This window comes from Triturus cristatus, chromosome 4_1 (assembly GCF_964204655.1).
Source record: "Triturus cristatus chromosome 4_1, aTriCri1.1, whole genome shotgun sequence".
NCBI classification, from domain to species: Eukaryota; Metazoa; Chordata; class Amphibia; order Caudata; family Salamandridae; genus Triturus; species Triturus cristatus.
This window is the reverse complement of record NC_140585.1, coordinates 341,864,694-341,883,490: the sequence shown is the minus strand read 5'-3', so window position 1 is coordinate 341,883,490 and position 18,797 is coordinate 341,864,694. Positions and strand designations below refer to the sequence as shown.

At 45.7% G+C, this 18,797-nt stretch overlaps 1 protein-coding gene across 1 annotated transcript in view; it reads right to left on the bottom strand.

The window, feature by feature from the left end:
* Positions 1 to 18,797, bottom strand: part of MRPS35 (mitochondrial ribosomal protein S35) — a 233,003-nt gene that overhangs the window by 140,119 nt on the left and 74,087 nt on the right. Inside the window, exons 3-4 of the mRNA XM_085652326.1 lie at positions 9,893 to 10,060; positions 6,324 to 6,384 (exon numbers count right to left, since the gene is read on the bottom strand). Coding sequence (XP_085508452.1) covers positions 6,324 to 6,384; positions 9,893 to 10,060 — 229 coding nt within the window. The remainder of the gene's footprint in view (positions 1 to 6,323; positions 6,385 to 9,892; positions 10,061 to 18,797) is intronic.

Sequence of the window (18,797 nt, the reverse complement as noted above, 5' to 3'; positions counted from 1 at the left end):
AGGAAGGCAGCCTTCCAGGACAAATGCTGCAGAGAAGCCTTATGAATAGGCTCAAAAGGCTCCCTCATTAATCTGGACAACACCACGTTCAATTCCCATGGTGGAGAAGGTCGTCTAACAGGGGGAAACACCTTACGCAAACCCTCCAAAAAATCTTTAATCACAGGGATTTGAAAAAAAGAGGTTTGGGAAGGGCCCTTTCTATACGCAGTCAAAGCTGCGAGATGAACTTTAATAGATTGAAAGTTAAGCCCAGATTGAGCTAACTGCAGCAGATAAGGCAGAATAACATCTTCTTTACAGGATGTAGGGTCAATGTCCTTTGCCGTGCACCATAAGCAGAATCTCTTCCACTTATAGGCGTAAGAAGTCCTCGTAGACGGTCTCTTCGCCTCTTTCAAGATCTCCATACAGTCCTGAGGTAGGTTCAAGTGTCCATACTGTACTAGCTCAGGAGCCATGCTGCCAAACTCAAGGACGAGAGATTGGGGTGAACCATCTGTCCTCCGAATTTCGTGAGAAGGTCTGGCCGACACGGCAGGTGCCGGTGTGGTAGAACAGACCAGAGAAGAAGGTCGGTGAACCACCATTGCCTCGGCCACTCCGGAGCAATCAGGATCATCCTGGCTCTGGATTGCGACAGCTTGATCAGCACCGCCGGAATCAGGGGAATGGGTGGAAAGGCGTAGAGAAAGCTGTTCGACCAGCTGATCCATAGTGCATTCCCCAGCGTCCCTGGTTGGTAGTACCTGGACGCGAAGTCGCGGCATTTGCTGTTTTCTGCCGTAGCGAACAGATCGATATCCGGAGTGCCCCACTCTGCGAAGACGTCTCTTAGCACGTCGTCGTTTAGCACCCACTCGTGATTTTCTTGAACGAGCCTGCTGAGCGCATCGGCTTGGGCATTCTGCACTCCTGGCAGATGGGTTGCCGTGATCGTTAGGTTCCTGGCCACCAGCCAATTCCTTCCGAGACAGCGTGCGTGAACGGGAGCCCCCCTGCTTGTTGAGGTAATACATGGTAGTAGTATTGTCCGTCTGAACTAGCAGGGAGTTCGTCTTGAAGGAGGGATGGAACGCCTTCAGGGCCAATTGTACTGCTCTGAGTTCCAAAAAGTTGATGTGGTAAGTCATCTCCGTCTGTGACCATATCCCCTGAATCTGAAGAGGGCCCGAATGGGCTCCCCAGCCCTGGAGAGACAAATCGGTCACTATGGTCTGGACCGGAATATCCTTGTGAAAGGGAGTCCCCTTGCAGACACTCTCTGAGGAGCACCACCATTTCAGAGACTGTAGAGCGTGTTGGGACAGATGAATCTTGTCCTCCCAACGCCCCCGCCTCTGGTCCCATTGATCCTCCAGACATTCCTGCAGAGGCCTCATATGCAGACCTGCATTGGGGGTGAGAAAGATGCATGAAGCCATCGACACCAGTAAAGAGGACACCGTCCTCACTGCAGGAGAGTGGGCTGAGAGGAGGTGCAGGGCCTTCCAACGGATAGATAAGCGTCTCTCCTCCGAAGGACACACGCTTGCGTTCAAAGTATTGACTGAGGCCCCCAAGTACTGGAGACACTGCACAGGGATCGGCACTGACTTCGTCATGTTGATGTGCAGTCCCAGGCGATGAAGCAAGGCAGCTGTCCTGTTGAAATGACACTGGGCTTCCTGGTACGTGGAAGCTTTGATCAGCCAATCGTCCAGGTATGGATACACAAACACTTTGTTCTTCCGCAAGTGTGCTGCCACCACTGCCATGCACTTGGAGAACGTCCTTGGTGCAGACTTCAGACCAAACGGGAGTACTGTATACTGGTAATGGTTGTTGCCTACCAGAAACCTCAGGAACTTGCGATGCTTTTGTGCGATCGGCACATGAAAGTAAGCGTCCTGCAAATCTATGGCGCACAGCCAGTCTCCTCGATGCAACTGAGGGTAAATCTGATGCAGGGACAACATACGGAACTTTTCTCTGCGGATCCACTTGTTTGCTTGACGCAGATCTAGAATAGGCCTGAACTCGTTCTTGTCCTTTTTTCTGACGAGAAAGAACCTTGAGTAAAGACCTTTTCCTTTTTGCCTCAAAGGAACAGTCTCTATCGCCTTCTTCTTTAACAGAATGTCCGCCTCCCACTGGAGCTCTCGCACCATGTAGGGAGAGCGCACTGGTGGAATCTGTGGAGGCGGGCTGGTGAAACGAAGACTGTACCCATTGCAAACAATATTCAGCACCCACTTGTCCTGAGTTATTGTTCTCCACTCTGCCAGGTAGTATTGAATACTTCCCCCCACCGGAGCGGGTAACGGATGAGGGGGAAGTGACCTTTCAGGGCTTCGACCCGGCCGGGCCTTTGTTCCCCGACGAGGACTGATGCTGTCCTCTGCCCCTCTGGCGCTTTTGAAAGGACTGCCTCGGGAACTGTTGTGGTTGCTGGTGTTGTTGTTGTTGACCAGACTGACGCCCTTGGCCGCGTTGTTTAGAATAACGCCTGCCATAGGAACGGAATGATCTCTTCTGTTCCTTGGGTTTTTCCAACCCTACGGCCTTCAGGGTTTCTGCTTCGGCCTTCATGCGGGCCATTTCGTCATCCGCATGAGACCCGAACAACGTCGTGCCAGAGAAAGGTAAGTTAGCAATCTTTTGCTGCGCTTCAGGCTTTAGAGAGGTAAGTCTCAGCCAGGAATGTCTCCTCATGTGTACTCCATGACAGTACCCATGGGCCGCCAGCAATGACACATCCCCCGCTGCACTGATGATCTGGTTGGAGACCATCATGCCCTCATTCAACACCTCCTGGAAGTCTTCCCGTTTATCCCTAGGCAGGGAGTCAGCAAACTGTTGCAGGGAGTCCCATAATGATCGGTCATAGCGACCCAGCAGAGCGGAGGCGCTAGCAGCCTTCATAGTCGTGGCCGACGTAGAGCACATCCTCCTCCCCAAGGAGTCCATCTTGCGACTCTCCTTATCCGGAGGAGCTGTTGAAGAGGGCGTCGTGGAATGTTGTTTCCTAGCCGCAACCACAATGACAGAGTCCGGGGTAGGGTCCACCCTGAGGAACGCCGGGTCCGAATCAGGGGCCCTGTACTTCTTCTGCAACCTTGAGGGAGCAGACTTCACCACGGCTGGTGTCAAGAAGACGTCCATGGCTGGTTCCTCCAGACCTGGAACCAAAGGGAGGAGGGGGCGTGATAGACGCGCCTTGTGTAATGTCTCGAATATCACAGAGGTAGGGGGAACTGGTACTGTCACTGAGATTCCCAATTTTGCCGCCCCTCTCATCAGTACATCTTGGAAAGTGGCAATATCATCCACTGGCGAGATTCTAGTAGGCGGTGCTTCCGATAACGTGGGGGAAAGCCGTCCAGTGCCAGAAGAGTCCGTATACCTCGTGCCTCCGTCGTCCATGCCTTGTGTGAGTGGACAATCTGTGTCTGCTCCGTGACCTCCGGCGAGATCTAGAGCGTGATCTCAGTCTGCGTGGGGTCTTAGGAGCCACTGGTAGTCGAGGAGAAGGCGGGAGCTGTGGCACCGGAGGCGGTGGTAGCAGAGGTGGCGTAGGTTGCTTAGGAGGCGCCACTGGGGGCCGGGGGTCAGGTGGAGGAGGAGGAGGAGTAGGAGGCTTCTGAGGCCGCGGCTGAGGGAGAGGCTGCGGTTCAGGCTGAGGTTGCTGCCGTGGTAGAGGCAGTGGCAGGGGGTCCATTGGAGACTCTCTCCGTCCATCACCCCTTGCAGGAGAACCCGGACTAGCTCTGTCCGGACTTCCGTCCACCTTTCTCTTCTTTGCGGGTCTACCCCGTGAAGAGGCTGAAGTGAACGAGGGAGAGCGTCCTCCACTCCTAGATCCACGACTGGATATCGTAATCACTGAAGAAGTGTTACCAGGTGATCTCGTCCTCTATGTCGAACCGTGCGTCGACCTCGTACGGCTTCTCCTCGCCGTTGAACGCAAACGGCGTCCCCTCGACGTCGAACGGCGTCCCCGGTCTTTCCTCGACATCGAGCGCCTTAGTCTCGACGGCGAGCCTCTCGACGTCGACGGTGAGCGATGTCGCCTCGACGGCGATCTCCTTCGCCTCGACGGCGATCTCCTTCGTCTCGACGGCCTTCGCCGGTGTCTCGACGTCGATGTCGTCGATCTATGAGTCGACGGCGAAGGAGACGAGCGGGTTCGCCTCGACGGCGAGCGGCGCTGTCTGCGGGGCGCAGTACCACGTCGATGGTGTGTCGACGTCGACTGTGAAGCCGGCCGCTCTCTCGACGTCGAACGTCAAGGACGCCGAGATCCAGAGCCCTGGATCGACGGCGAACACACCGGTGCTGTACCTCTCGCCGTCGACGTCGTCGTCCTCGACGTCGAACGGGATCTTCCAGCCGGTAGGCGTCGTTTCTGCTCCTTTTTCTGCCCGGAGGTCCCACCAGTGGCTGAAGCATGGGCAGAGGATGGGGAAGGAGATCCTCCATGCCCAGAAGTCCCACCTGTTCTCTGCTTCTCCTGTCCCTGAAGGCGAATCTTCTCTCTGTCCCTCAGGGTCCTCTTGGAGAAGGCCTTGCAGATGTCACATGTAGCAGGGACATGTGAAGATGATAAGCAGAGAATACAGACATCATGTGGGTCCGTCTTGGCCATTTTCCTCCCACACTCAGGGCATTTATCAAATAAAGCCATGTTAATTAAAATAGAGTGGGTCAAACTGCACCAAACTACAGGATGCAGCAGAGAAAGGCTCTAGACGTCGAATGAACAAACTTTTATCTTCAAAAAACCAATTTTAGTCCACAAAATCCACCCAAAAGGGTAGAGCTCAATGCTCCCGGGTCCTGCTAGCAGGAGCCGGAAAAAAGAACTGAAAGTAACTTGCTTTGGCTGTGCATCCTGGGATACCGGGGGTCTCTGGAGAGTTCCTTAAAGGCACGGTATCCTTTAAGCAGACACATAATGACAGCCTATAGGGCTTGTCTGTCCACCCCTTCCTCTCTATTGTTTAAAGGGATTTTGGTGAAGGGAGTGTGATACAATAAAGGAACATGTCAGATGTGAATAAAAATGACATTTAAACTTTATTTTGGCTTTTGTGTTCACTTCAGATGAAGTGCTGGCCAGTGCAGCCATATTGTTATTAGGCTGTATTATTTTGTCTGTCTCTTAAGTGTCTTTGCAGGTTTGCAAATGCAGGACAGCTTAAGAGATATTTTGATTGCTCCGGGGTCCCCGCACATGGGCGGGACTATTCATATATTATGACTATACACAGAGATCCCCTACTACAGAACCAAATTATAAAGCACAGTTGATTAAATTATATGGCAAGAAAAGGAGTTATGCAGCATAATACGGCACATTTGTGATAGTACAAACCTTTACACATACTAACACTGCCTGGGCAAAGCCTTCCCCTCAGTACACCAGTTGAACACCGAAATACAGCAATAAGAAGAAAGGTTGCCAGTCAACCTTTGTGAAGGGAATTTTCACTTAGTTTTTTTGTAACTTTTGATCCGGTCGCGCTAGAAACAATTCTTTTGTGGTTAAAATCTACACGTTACACAGCAGATGGTGGATTATGTGGCATACGTGCAAATCCATATTTAAGCAGAAAATACCACTGCTGCAAAATTGAACAATTCCAGTGGCCCTGCACCTATGTCAGATACGCACGCATTTCAAAAACATCATAAACCATAAGAGACTTTGGCAAATTTGTGACTAAACTATCTGGTTATCTTTCCAGGAGAATAACATGTACAGCAATAGCTCATAACCCAAAATAAGTAGAAATTCACATGGCTGTGCCCTGAAGTAATGCACCCAGCCAAATATATTGTGTTGCTTTTCGATGAGGCAAAGAACCCTCAGGAACAATCTTAGCATGGAAAGGTTCAACAGTAAGCAAACCCCTACAAACAATTTTTGCAAGTAGCTCTTTTGGTCAGCTAGTGTCCACCAAAGGAGTTCTCAGCCTGAATTCAGATGATTACAGCCTGAAGGTGCCCATCTACTCCATTGAACAAAGGACAGATGATAAATAGAGCAAAGCGCCGAAAGCAGATAAGAGGTCAAGAAATCATGAAGGGGGAACCAAGAACGCAACATAAACAGTTGAGTCGCAGCTGCTTTTGGCATAAGTTTAAAACTCCAGGACTGCTATGACAGACAAAAGCATCTATTGCTTACAATGTCATGTCTAAAGCTAAAGTGTGACACATACAGAAAATATATACAGTGTGAACTATAAAGTCACTCGCTCAAACACATTGCACTACATAACTCTCACCCCAAATGCTGAGCTCCACTTTTTAGCAATCAGCATATCACCCATACTCACCTTTCAGCGCTGCGCAGTGCTTTTTAATCGCAACAGGTGTCAAATGCAAAAAATTTGGGATCTGAAAATAAACCGGATATAAAGATTATTATTACTGTATCATTAAATTGTTATACAAGACTACAAAACTAACCTTGTCTTCATCAGGGCAGCCAAGAAGGTTCAAACTTAACTGTGCCAGACCATGAATCCTGGCGGAAATTACTGCAGCACTCTCTATCGGTCATACATTAGTTCCGTATATGTTTTAAAAAAGGATATACTACTGCACTGTGCTACTGGCACATAACTGTGTGGATAGGTCTTACAGAGTGTGGAAATATCCGTCTTTATAACATTTTCAATTGCCAACCAAATTTGAGATCTTCTCATCCACTTGTTTAGCTGTGCGACAAAAAAAACTACAAAGACTTCGCTCAACTTTTCCTTTCACCTGCTGCCTCTCATAAGAACAGTTTCCGGTCATGAAAAGATGCTTAAGCTTGATTATTGTTTACCTTTGCAAGCGTCACACTAGATGAAGCTTGAGTGTAAGAAGAAAATAAACTACCAGAGGTTGCGAGTTGCTAGATTTTGCAACTTCACATTCACTATAGAAAAAAGCCAAGAAGTCACATTTTAATCCAGTGAGCAGCCAAACACATTAAGATACTTGCAGGAAAAAATAGAGGTTGTCCTAGACTGTCATTTTCTGAATATAAGTGGGACACTTACTTATTAAGGGGACTCTAATTTTACTTCTGCAGTAGTGGTAGGTGCATACTTATAGCCGTCCTCTAAAGGCGGTAAATTCCACATCAGACAATAGTTATGATAAAATTGACAGATTGAAATATACTGCATTTGGAAATAAAACTCCTAACAGAAAAGTAGTGATAATAACCCACAAGCCTTTCACCACATATTAGTCCACTCCTCTGCCGTAAAGTCAAGAACAGCAAACACAATCCCATTTGAAAATATTTTTCAATGCCACAACCTCGTCCACCTAAAATCTTGGCAGGAAAATACGCCCCTGTAATGTAGGTTTATGAGGTGGTGTGTGCTTACACATTATTTTGCACTGTTGCCATCATTCATCGGTGGCCAACATTTTCCCATGGCTTTTTTCTGGATGCTAATTGTTTGGAAGCATAAAAAAAAATTCACAGTGCACTCCTCTAGGTACTTATGTCTTACATGGGATAAAAATGTGCTATTTGTTTCTATGTTCATATATTTTTCATAGCATGCTCTAGTGCTAAGGCCTACTCTACTGTTCTTTTCACATTTATATATTCCCACATGAGAGTTTGGGAAGTCCATGTGATGCGATAGATTTTACAGAGATAGTTCTCCCAGCTGTTTGACAAAATAATACAAATAAGACGCCTTGAGCTCTCAGTGGCAAAATGGGGTGTGATTGGTCAAAACCATTGTATAAGTTTCTTCAAGAACACTGGCTGATAAACTACTGGACTCAAAGGCAGGCAAAAAAAGCCCACCCTTGCCAAACAGGCATACTAAGTTTTACTCTGCATCTCACAATAGCAAACATTTACATAATAATTCTCAGTATGAAAGGGAATTTACAAAAACACCAGGCTATCTCCTTCCACACTATATATATGTTCCATATTCTCTACTGCTACTATAATTGAGATATTGGTTACTATTATTTTGTGTGTATTTTGTAACAGTTTTACTGGCATAGCTTCTAAAATAAGTCATTAATATTCCTAGTCCTGATGTCTTGTGTGTGCGCTCCATCTGGGCAAGGGAGATGACATCCTAGGAAAATATACCTGCTGAAATCTACCAGGCACAATCAAGGTTAGCTTTACAACACATCAATGTGATCAGGCCCACAAGTAAGCTATCCATCCCAAAATTGTAGACAACACAGAAAGGGTAAGCAGCTATAAGGAGGTGGAGATGTGTCCATGTTTTTATCAACTGCACCCCTAAATCAAATAGCATGATCCTAAGCTTCAAAAGTCTGCTCATGGTCTTCTCTAATAGCTACTGCGCGGTACCCATCACTCAAGCAAAGCTTGTATTTATCCACCACTTCCTAAAATTCTCAATGGCCTTGGTCTGTAACACCTTGCAAACAGAACTGCAAACATCTCCCCAGGCCGACATTGGTTCAGAGCTTTGTTGCTGACCTATGGGATGAGCCAGATATTCTTCCCCTTGTTCAGTCCTCTTCAATCTCTCCTACATCTATAGCCAAGCCAACTCTATCTCATCTACTCCTCTTATTACTAATTGTATCCCCAAATTCACTTGCCTTAACCTGTCTACCGTAGTAAAGCAGAGAGATACCACTGATGTTAAGGAACCACATGATGCGAATTGTAAATAAATGAAATATCTCAAATATACACTTTTAGAAAATATGTTTGAAACAATCTAATCAGAACAAAACATTTTTTTCACTGGCAGGCGATTTGTTATATCCTTCCTGAAAGCTGCAATTTTCTCCAAAGGATGCATTTTTAAAGTGGGAAAGCCTCACTAGCCCCCTGGTTCTTATCCTTGTATATTGCGTATCAGGCTCTTGTATCACCATCCCTTGTGCAAAGGGTGTGGGGTGGGGGGGGGGGGGGGGGGGGGATTTCCTGCTCATAAAACCTCCGTTTTCTTCTCTCTTCCCGAATTCTTTTGCTCCGGTTATAGTTTTCTCCTGTCCGTTCCCCCTCCTATCCTCTATTTCATGCACTCTGTTCCCTCCATCTGGCAAGACCAATATTTTTAACTGAAATAGGAAAAAAGAAAAATGTGAGTTGGCGACTGACTCTTATCGTTCTTACATGAGTATCTCTTTTAACCTGTTTATTTTGATTCTTGGAGGGCTGCCCACTCTCCACCTCACGCTGATTTTCACCGGATTCGGCCTTCAGCATGAATGGAAGCAGAGATAAGACAGGCTATTGTGACCCCTTTTAAAGTAAAAAAAAAAATACTCTTTCCTTCTTAGTTGCCTTTATAGTTCTAATGAATTTTTTATGACTCTTTAGTGTTTTTCCCACACTACATTCGGAATCAGATAACGGATATTTTCCATGTTGGTTGAAAATTGGCAGATTTCTGTGAAAAACACATTTTGCCAACTTGACCTTTGACCTAGCTGGGGACCTGACTGTTGTAGCTGGTCAGAGCGAGTTTCTCCAACTTTGTTCCGACACCTTCCCTTTCAGCCACCCCACAGTCATTCAACTCTGATAGAGTTGTGAGTTATTGGAAGGAGCATGTGAAGTACTAGAGGCCCTCATCTATTTTCAAACTTCAGCGCCATAATTCTTCTTTAGATTAATATGGCTGAAGGTTTTTGAAAGTTGTGATATTAACTAATGGCAAAGGCAACTAATGGAGTCACACAGGATCACATAACCTTCCATGTATATGCTTTGTCTGCCAGAGGGGTCAAAATCATTTTGAAATGAAAACAAAGAACCAGTGCATGAAATAGGCCCTATGTCTTAACTATAGAATCTTAAATTACCTGTTAAATGATGCATGCTCCCATCACACTACTATAATTCTGATTTCACAAAGTGGTATAAAATCCCTCTCTCCCCACATACCTTCATCAGCTCCAAGTTGCCAAACTTGTTGGGGGGCACACCTCTCTTCACTGGATAACCCATTCGCACAGGAAGTGGCACGGCAGCTGGTTTAAACACCGATGCTGTCGGATAAACGCTAGTCCAGTCCTGGTCCGTAGGCATCTTTTCTGACCTAGGAGAACCAGCCTAAAAATATTGCACATAGCTTTATTTCTATATTCAATCACATACTGAAGTTAAAACAAGAACAAAACAAATTGGGTTTATTCTCGGTCATAATTAAAGACAAACTGTCATCAGTTACCAGCACAGATACCTCAGAGATAGTAAGACATAACACCCTATCAAAAAACAACCAAACAGAGCAGTCTAACCAACAACAAGCATTTGCAAAGCAAATAGGTCTTGCCTCGCGAGAACTATTGGTTTAGTTTATTTTAGCTATTTTGTATAGCACTATTTTACAGTATCAATAAAGTTCTATTCTAAATTGCTATGAAACAGCCATTATACTTTTGTTATTAATTTGCTTGTGAGACATGGTATGAGCTTTGAATTAAAATGTGAAATGGAAGGGAAGTAGCAACAAGAACAACGCCGGTCTTAAAAAAAGCATGATACAGTAAGCATTGCATTTTGTTATGCGGGTTGGGAGAGCATGATAGAGAATGGGATGAGTAGTGGTAGGTAATAAGTACAGTGCATAATAGGTAGTGTGATAGTAAATACATATAATGTTTTGTGGAAAGGAGTGTTTAATATTAATTTATGAAAAAAATGAATTTAAATTGATGGAAAGGATTGCTATTATGGTGCAAATTAAATAACATGAATATTTTAAAAAGATGAATGAAATTTCCCCCGCAACACTGCAAGTGAACAGAGGTGAGAAGCACATTTTTTTTTATCTCAATGGAAAAGGAATGGGCAGAGTGTGTGTATAACAGGCAAGCGGTTTCCCAAATTTGATAACATGTGCTTGAGCAAAGAGTGATTGCTATTTGCTTTTAGAAGCACAGCAAAAGTATGCTCTTGGCACAGTAAACATGAAAATAAAACTTAGGTTGTGGGTGAGGAGCAGTCACAACTATTGTTTACAGCTATCTACTATAACAAATTAAAGACAGCATTGTTTAAGGTGAAATAAAGGTACATTTTAAGCTGAATGTAAAGGTTACCCTCTTGGTCGCTTTTTGGACACCCATAAGCTAAAATAAGTGACGATAAAGTGAGAAGTTGGCCTGGTATATGCTGTCTACTAATTCAAGTGGGTACCCTGCACCAGTCCAAACGACCCTTATGATGTATGAGGTCAAAGATAACCTTTAGAAAGCTATCGGAGTGGTAGCTGTGGAGAGCAGCCTTCGGACTTAATCTTGAAGGAATGTAAAGCAGCTTGTTTTACCAGAATATCACCTTTAGTATCAATTAAATGAAAGGAGAACCACAAAGTAGTTATAAAAATATGTATTTATTTATAGAACACTCTAGTATCCTCAAAACGAGGATGCAACACAAAGTACACAATACTTTAGCAAAGAAACATTTGTATGTAGCACAATACACAGTGAGCTCCAGAGGGAGACCAAACAATATACTTAAATAGTGGTAGAAGAACCACGATTTGAGTCGAGACAGTGTCTCGAGCACGTAGAATCGATGGGACTCCAAGGAACCACCCAAGGCGAGTAAACAGGGACCCCACTGAGATGGGTGCAGTGTGGTAACACGACAGCCGGCTTCGTACAATTCTATGGGGAATTCGCAGTTGGAGTTGTAAAGTTTAAGAACCCTTCTCAGTGGACTTCGAGGAAACCCTTTGGAACTTAGGAGGTTGGAGAGCCACCCCACCCATCGATACCAGAGTACCCAAATTACCTATCCCAGGGGAGCTGGGTGCATAGCTCTGAAGTGGTGTCGTAAACCGCCGTTGTTTTCAGTGGATGACTTCAAAGTAGAGCTGCTACCGGGATGGGAGAAAGTGTCCGTTGGAATCCAAAGGTGGATTCATGATGGAAGGAACCTGAAAGCAGAGGGGACAGAGTCAGAGCCACGAGAACCAGGAGACGTCGAGGACGACCAAGAGCCAGATATGAGCTGTCCTACGAAGGAGGTTGAGTGCTGAGGGGTCGGTGTCCGATTGGAGCAGCAACAAGCCTTGGAAACAGCAAACCATGCAGGAAGGTCAAGCAGGTTACTGTGTGGACCAGCAAGGTCCAGGGGACTCACCACGCAACGGGGAGTCAGGGCACGCCTGGAGCAACCAGGAAAGCCCAACAGAATTCAAGAGGACCCTCAGGAGGACCCACAGGCCGAATGGCCAGGAGTCGCGAGGGGACCTCGAGCAAGATCACAAAGTACCAGTCCACGGAGCACTCGGTGCGAGTAGGCCGGAGTTCTTTGGTGGAAATACTGCTCAGGGTCAGGACTACATGAGGAGTCCAATGCACAAGCTCAGGAATTCCAAAAAGCATATGCACTTGCAAAAGTATGCAGTGCACAGGGGTTCGGGTTATGCTGTCCCCACGTGGGATACTGGCCTCAAACTCGGTGAGAGGGCAGCTCGACCTCAAGGAACGTTGGAACCCACCTCCTATGTTGCTGGAGCCTTCGGAGTCCGCAGGAGCTCAGGATTAGAGGACCAGTCAGTTGCGTTACGGTGCCTGTAAATGCAGGGGAGTGACTCCTTCACCCCAAGGGAGATTCTTCAGATGTCCTTGATGCTCCACAGGTCCTGCACGGTGCCTGTATGTTGCACGGGCAGAGATGATGCTTTGGACGGAGAGGGAGATTAAGTCGGGCCCAGAGTGTCCAGACGTTCGAAGGTCAGTGGTTCTTGTTCAGAATCTTGTCCACGTCAAATCTAAGAACCTACAGCCAGGTCAGCCCTTATGTACCCACGGGAGAGGGTTGTACAGATTCAGGGGACCCTCCTAGGTGAGGTTCAGGACAGGGGGGTGGTTAGACCCATGTCTTTTGTCCAGCTGTGTGCCAGAGCAGGAGCCAATGGCTCCCAGAACTGGTTTGAACCGAACTATGCACAGGGACACCAAATGTGCCCCTTGTGCAGACTTTCAGGCACTTTGGAATTGCACCCACCCAGTTCCAATACACTAAATCCTGTCTGGGAGGTGATCACACCTCCCTGTGACAGGATGCCTATTGTGCTGCCTTCCTCTGCTCGAGCTTGGCTCAGAAGCAGGAGGGCAGAAATGTGTCTCTGGTCGGCAGAATCCATTTTGTGCTGTCCGGGTCGATAAGGCTTGTACCGGGAAGACCAGGGACGCACAAAGCTTGCTTCTGAGGGGTGAAATCATACTTCCTTCACCGGTTACCGATGTGGAGGTATGATTCGAAGGTGTTTGATACCAAACACGACATGTTTTGTTTCAGCCATTTGAGATAGCATTTACCGAGAGGTTATAATGCACCTCTACCTATTTGTCTGGCTGTGTCACAGACAACCCAGGAGAATGGTCTCCGAAAGCTGCAGATGGGCTCTGCTCATGCAGGGGCACCCTCTCACGTAAAACCCAGCACCCTGCCTTCAGGATTGTCAAGGCCTGGGGTGACTTATAGGTTTTAAGTGTAGTGACCTATAGATATAGTGAACCTATATCTAACGTAATTGGTGCAAGCACCAGGTTACACACGCTGCAAAGCCAGACCTGTAGTTCCATTTAGCATGGCCTCTCATGGATGGCAAAATACATGCTTCAGCCCATGGGAGGCCTCTGGGGTACCTATGCCCTGGATACATGGGTACCATATACTAGAGACTTATAAGGGTACCCCAGTATCCAATCTGGAGTGTACCTAAGTACATGTTGTTAGACCTGGCACCCTTGGCGTGGGTCTCCCTTTTTTGCTGTTGCCTCCTGTGTTTTTGCTATGTTTTTGCTGGTCTAGATACTTTGGGCACTTTGCCACTGCTATTCAGTGCCTAAGTGCAAATGCTCCCTATTGTAAAGTGTTGTAATGGATTAGTGACTACATGATTGGCTATTTGATTTACTGGTCAGATCCTAGTACAGTGCACCATGTATGCCCAGGGCCTGTAAATCAAATGCTGCTGGTGGGCTTGCAGCACTGGTTGTGCCACCCACAGAAGCAGCTTGTAAAATATGGCTCAGGCCTGCCATTGCAGAGCCTGTGTGCAGTCTGGGACTGCCATGTCGACTTGGCAAGTGCACCCACTTGCCAGTCCCTAAACCTTCCCTTATCTACATGTTAGCCACCCCTAAGGTAGGCCCAAGGGCAGGGTGCATTGTATGTGAAAGGTTGGACATGCCCTGATGTGTGTGGCATGTCCTGATAGTGAATTACAGCCAATTTCGTTTTTCACTATTGCAAGGCTATCTGTTCCCATAGGACAGAATGAGCAGTTTGATTATAACATCCTATAATCCTAACTGACCCTAGGAACAAGATAGGAAAATAAAGTTAAGTATGGCTGAACTCAGAATGTTAAAATACATCTTTTAGTGCGGGTGATTTTTACATTCTGTGTTTGAAAATACCACTTTTAGAAAGTACGTATTTTCTTGCCTAAGCATCCATCATGCCTCTGGTAGGTTTGTGTATTCCATGTCTGGTTTGTGAGTGACAGGGGGCTGGAGAGGGCCTTGGCTCCAGCAGTCTGATGGGTCAGGGCTGTGCTGAATATAACCTGCATTGGATAGAGAGTAGGGGGAGGAGATTTCATTTCACTGATCTGAGCCTTCATAGAATAGAGAGTGGGGAGGAGTTTTCCTTACAGCTACCTGGGTCAGGTCTGCTTTCAACAATGCTGTCTCCACCTCCTGCCAGGAAGCTGCACCAGGGAGGACAGAACTGGTTTTGGCTGGGCACAGACACCCTCTGCCTTCAGAGGACAAATGATTTTGCAGTATAAATATTGGGGCCCAGACCCCAGAACTTTAGATCACTTCTGGGAATCAAGACGAACCCTATGCCAAGGACAGAAACCAAAGAAGCTGAAGGAGGAGACGGCTCCTGTGGCGCTTGCTGTTTTGGGTTGGCCTGCAGTGGTTACTTATGGCCAAGGAAAGGAGAAAAGGAACTTTGTGTGTACTTTTACTATCTTGAGGAAGATCTCCAAGGGCTTGAAGCTGAGCTTGCCTCCTGTTCTGAAGTCTCAGGGACACAAAGACTTCACCATCAGCTCCCCCTGAATTTCCTTGCTGGGAATTCTACCTGCAGTGAGGTGCAAGCTGTTGTTTTGGGCCCTCTGGAGACTGCGTGTCGCTGGGAGCTGGAAGCGCGACGCAACGAGGAAGAAGCGTGTCGCCACTGCATAGGTTGCCGTTGCATGACCGGAGAAGCGTGTCGCAGGGCCTGTTGCGGCTCCAAAGTTAATCGCCTCCACGTTGTCGCATCGCATCAAAGATGCCTTTTTGTCGCACCGGATCTTCGCATCAAGGAGCAATTTTGTCGCATCGCACTGGATCACAGTACGGAACAGACGCTTTGCCTCCTCTCCGGTAAGGAACAGACGCATCGCCTCCCCTGCAACCCTTTTGCTTATGTTGCGTTACGCATCCAAGGTACTTTGAGAGTAAGGTGTTGCATTTACCATCTACATTGAACTAAGCTTGTTGTACAATCTGAAAGTCATATTTTTATTACTCTATTGTGGATTTTTGTTGTTTGGTTTTGCGTTAAGTCTAGTAAAGATTACTTATTTTTCTAAACTGGTGTGGTGTCCATTTGTAGTGTTTTCACTGTATTACTGTAAGTATTCACAAATGGTTTACACACTGCCTCTGAGATAAGCCTGCCTGCTAGTGCCAAGCTACTAAGGGGGTGAGCAGGTGTTATTTTAGGTGTGTAGCCCCCTTACCCTGACTAGAAGCAAGGGCCGCTACCTGGTCAAAGGTACCTACCTCTGCCAACTAGAGACCCCCATTTCTAACACGTCATTTCATTTTAGGGAGAAAGCAGATAGACTGGGGTCCTGATTAGCAGGATCCCAGTCAGACTTGTCAAAAACCAGCAAGACACCAGGCAAAACGTGGGGTTAACTATGCAGTCAGATCCTACCTTCCTACAGGTAACATTTTCCTGTGTACCTTGCACACATCCTGTGTTTTTGCAGTCACAACTATTGTTTAAAGTTGTCTAACAAAGAACTGAAAGACAGCATTGTTCGCGGGGAATACAACTTAGGTTGTGGTTGAGGTGCAGTCAAAAATATTGTTTAAGGCTGTCTAACATTAATGAAAGGCAGCATTGGCCGAGGTGGAATAAAGATAAATGTACAGCTAAATGTAAAAATTGCCCTCTTGGCCGCTTTTTGGACATCCGTAAGCTAAAATAAGTGAAGGGTAACATTTTACCATGTACTTTGCACACATTCGGTGTTTGGCAGTAACAACTATTGCTTAAAGCTAACAAAAGAATTGAAATTCAGCATTGTTCGAGGTGTAAGAAAGGTAAATAAACAAGCGCTCTCCTGCAAGGTCCATTTAGCTTGAGATCCGAAAATGTGCTTTCCATCCTGCTTTCACTGGCAATATTAAAGGGTGGTGGGGAGAGAGGAAAGGGCCTGGATTAATCTTGTTTTACATGTCCACATTAACTCATTTATACCACAATCACAAGATGTTGTGGCAGGAGCTGGGACTTGAATGGGGTTTCCCCGCTTTAAAGGCCACAGCGCTGCATACTAGGCAACCCATAACAATGCAGGACTCCTTATCTGCAGATCAGTGGCCTTTGAAGCTGGAGAACCCGTAAAAGTCCAGCTTCAGCATTGAAAGCACATTTTCTTATCTCAAACGGGAATGCGTGTGTAACAGGCAAGGAGTTCCCCCAATGTGATAAGGCGTACTTGAGCTAAGAATAAACAAACACTCACATGCAAGGTCCCTTCACACTCACACGTTAAACACTCAAACTCAGCCAAATGAAAAATGTTTTTAAAAAACACAAAGGATGAGGCCAAGATGCAGATGCAAACAGTGGTGAAAGCTGAATAAACAAGGGGAGACAGGCAAAGGGAGGGTGCAGACGACAGAGCCAGCTACAAAAGATGCAAGATTTTTTTTTAAAAAAGCTGCAAAAGTGTGAGCAGTGATACGAGACATGTACTTGGGCCACAGGGCGGGGTCACAAGCTTGAAGAGGTAAGTGCTGAATGCAGGGCTGGCCAGTACGAATCAAGCAATATAGTGTCTTTGAAGCCCACCAATTGTAAGTAAAGGGAGGGCTTCAAGCCCACTATCAATAAAAAAAAAAAAATCTTAAAGAGACAGTGCATGCATTGTCTATGCGAGACATAAAAAAGGAACAACAATTGTAAGAAAGTACCATATGAAAAAATAAGTCCAGGTTTAGCTCTGCAAGAATACCATAAAAGGAGAATCCTAGGATTCTTTTAATTACATCTGCACTGCATCCTCTTTTTTCTTTTATTTAAAAATAAAAAGAAGAAATTCAAGGTCTTAGGTAGATGATATTACATGCAGTAGTAAGTGGTGATAAAAAGTGCACTCAGCTATTCAGAGTTGTTGCTAATAATGGACAGTTTGCATGCAACCTGATCTGCTTTGATTGTGCAAGAGTCTGGGGAGAACATCGGTGGCCATACACCAACCTCCTTCTTATGCTTAATAATGAAGTTCGGCTGAGCAAGCACTGTCACACTACTTGCATTCCAAATGTTCATAAAATAATTCTCTTTGCTGGACATTGTGTATTATATTTAGTACATTTTGTTTCATTTTAAAATGTTTTCATTATTAAAAGGCATTCAATTAACTGTAATGTAATTAGTCTCTGAAACCTCCACAAGGGATAATGTTGATTTGGAAATTACACTGCCACTTATTTTTAGGTCTTAAATGACATCTTGAGTTTAGTAAAATCATACATATCGGCCTCAGAATCAGCCCTCTCGAGCACCTGTTTGGTGCTCTTAGAAATTCAACTGTGCGCTGGTGCGTCTTTCCTGGGCAGGCCTCTGCGGTTGTAAATTAATTACCTAACTCTACACCTGATGAAAGAAATATAGACAAAAGATTTCTGTTTATTCCAAAACACAGAGTCAGCTCAACAAAAGGCGCCCGATGCATTGCGGTCTCCTGGCCCTCGATCACGGGCTGCTGTTGCTTAGTCCCATCGCACTTCTTATTGTCCTCAGGTCTTCCCTTTCCATGCACTTTTCAATTACAAAAGTGAAACACATGAAATAAACTCTTTTGCTCATTATTCCAGACAAGAAAATAAACTATTAAGTCATTATTAAAAAAACTATAAATGAAATCATGATTTGATTCATAATTTTTAAACTAAACGAAAATTGTGCAAATATAAAATACTTATAGAGTGCTTAATTGTGCTGTACAGTGATTATGAGGCGCGCAGTGCGATTGTATAGTTCATGATCATGACTCCAGCGTCCATTTTTAGACTTTGATATGTTCAAAAGTAAAGTCTGCCCTGACAATCCAGGAGCTCATTTCAATAATGGGGAGTCACACCTGCACTGTCCCATAGTCAATCCGCTAGGTCGGAATTGATTTCGATCAGGTCACCTTCGAACCCCTTGGGGCGTAATCGCTGTGTGGTTGGTGCGTCATCTCCAGATTTCACTGCCCTCATGATTTCACTGTCTTCATATTGGCCCTCACGAGGTGCATTATAGTATATGTAGAAATTGCATCAGCATTTCTTTCATTGCTTAATAATTTGTTGCATTTGTCCTCATGATTCAGCTCAACGCAAGCAAGCAGTATTGTAGTAGCGATTATTATTTTGATCATTTTCTTGCGATTTCATTAAATCTTGATTTCTGGACGACAAATGAGAAGTGGTGAGCCCTGATTGCAGCTGGAGAGCATGCCCCGAGCTGGGCATTACAAGTGTCCCCATTTCTTGCATTCAATCACGTCAACTACCAACCTGTTGGTGGGTGATGGCTT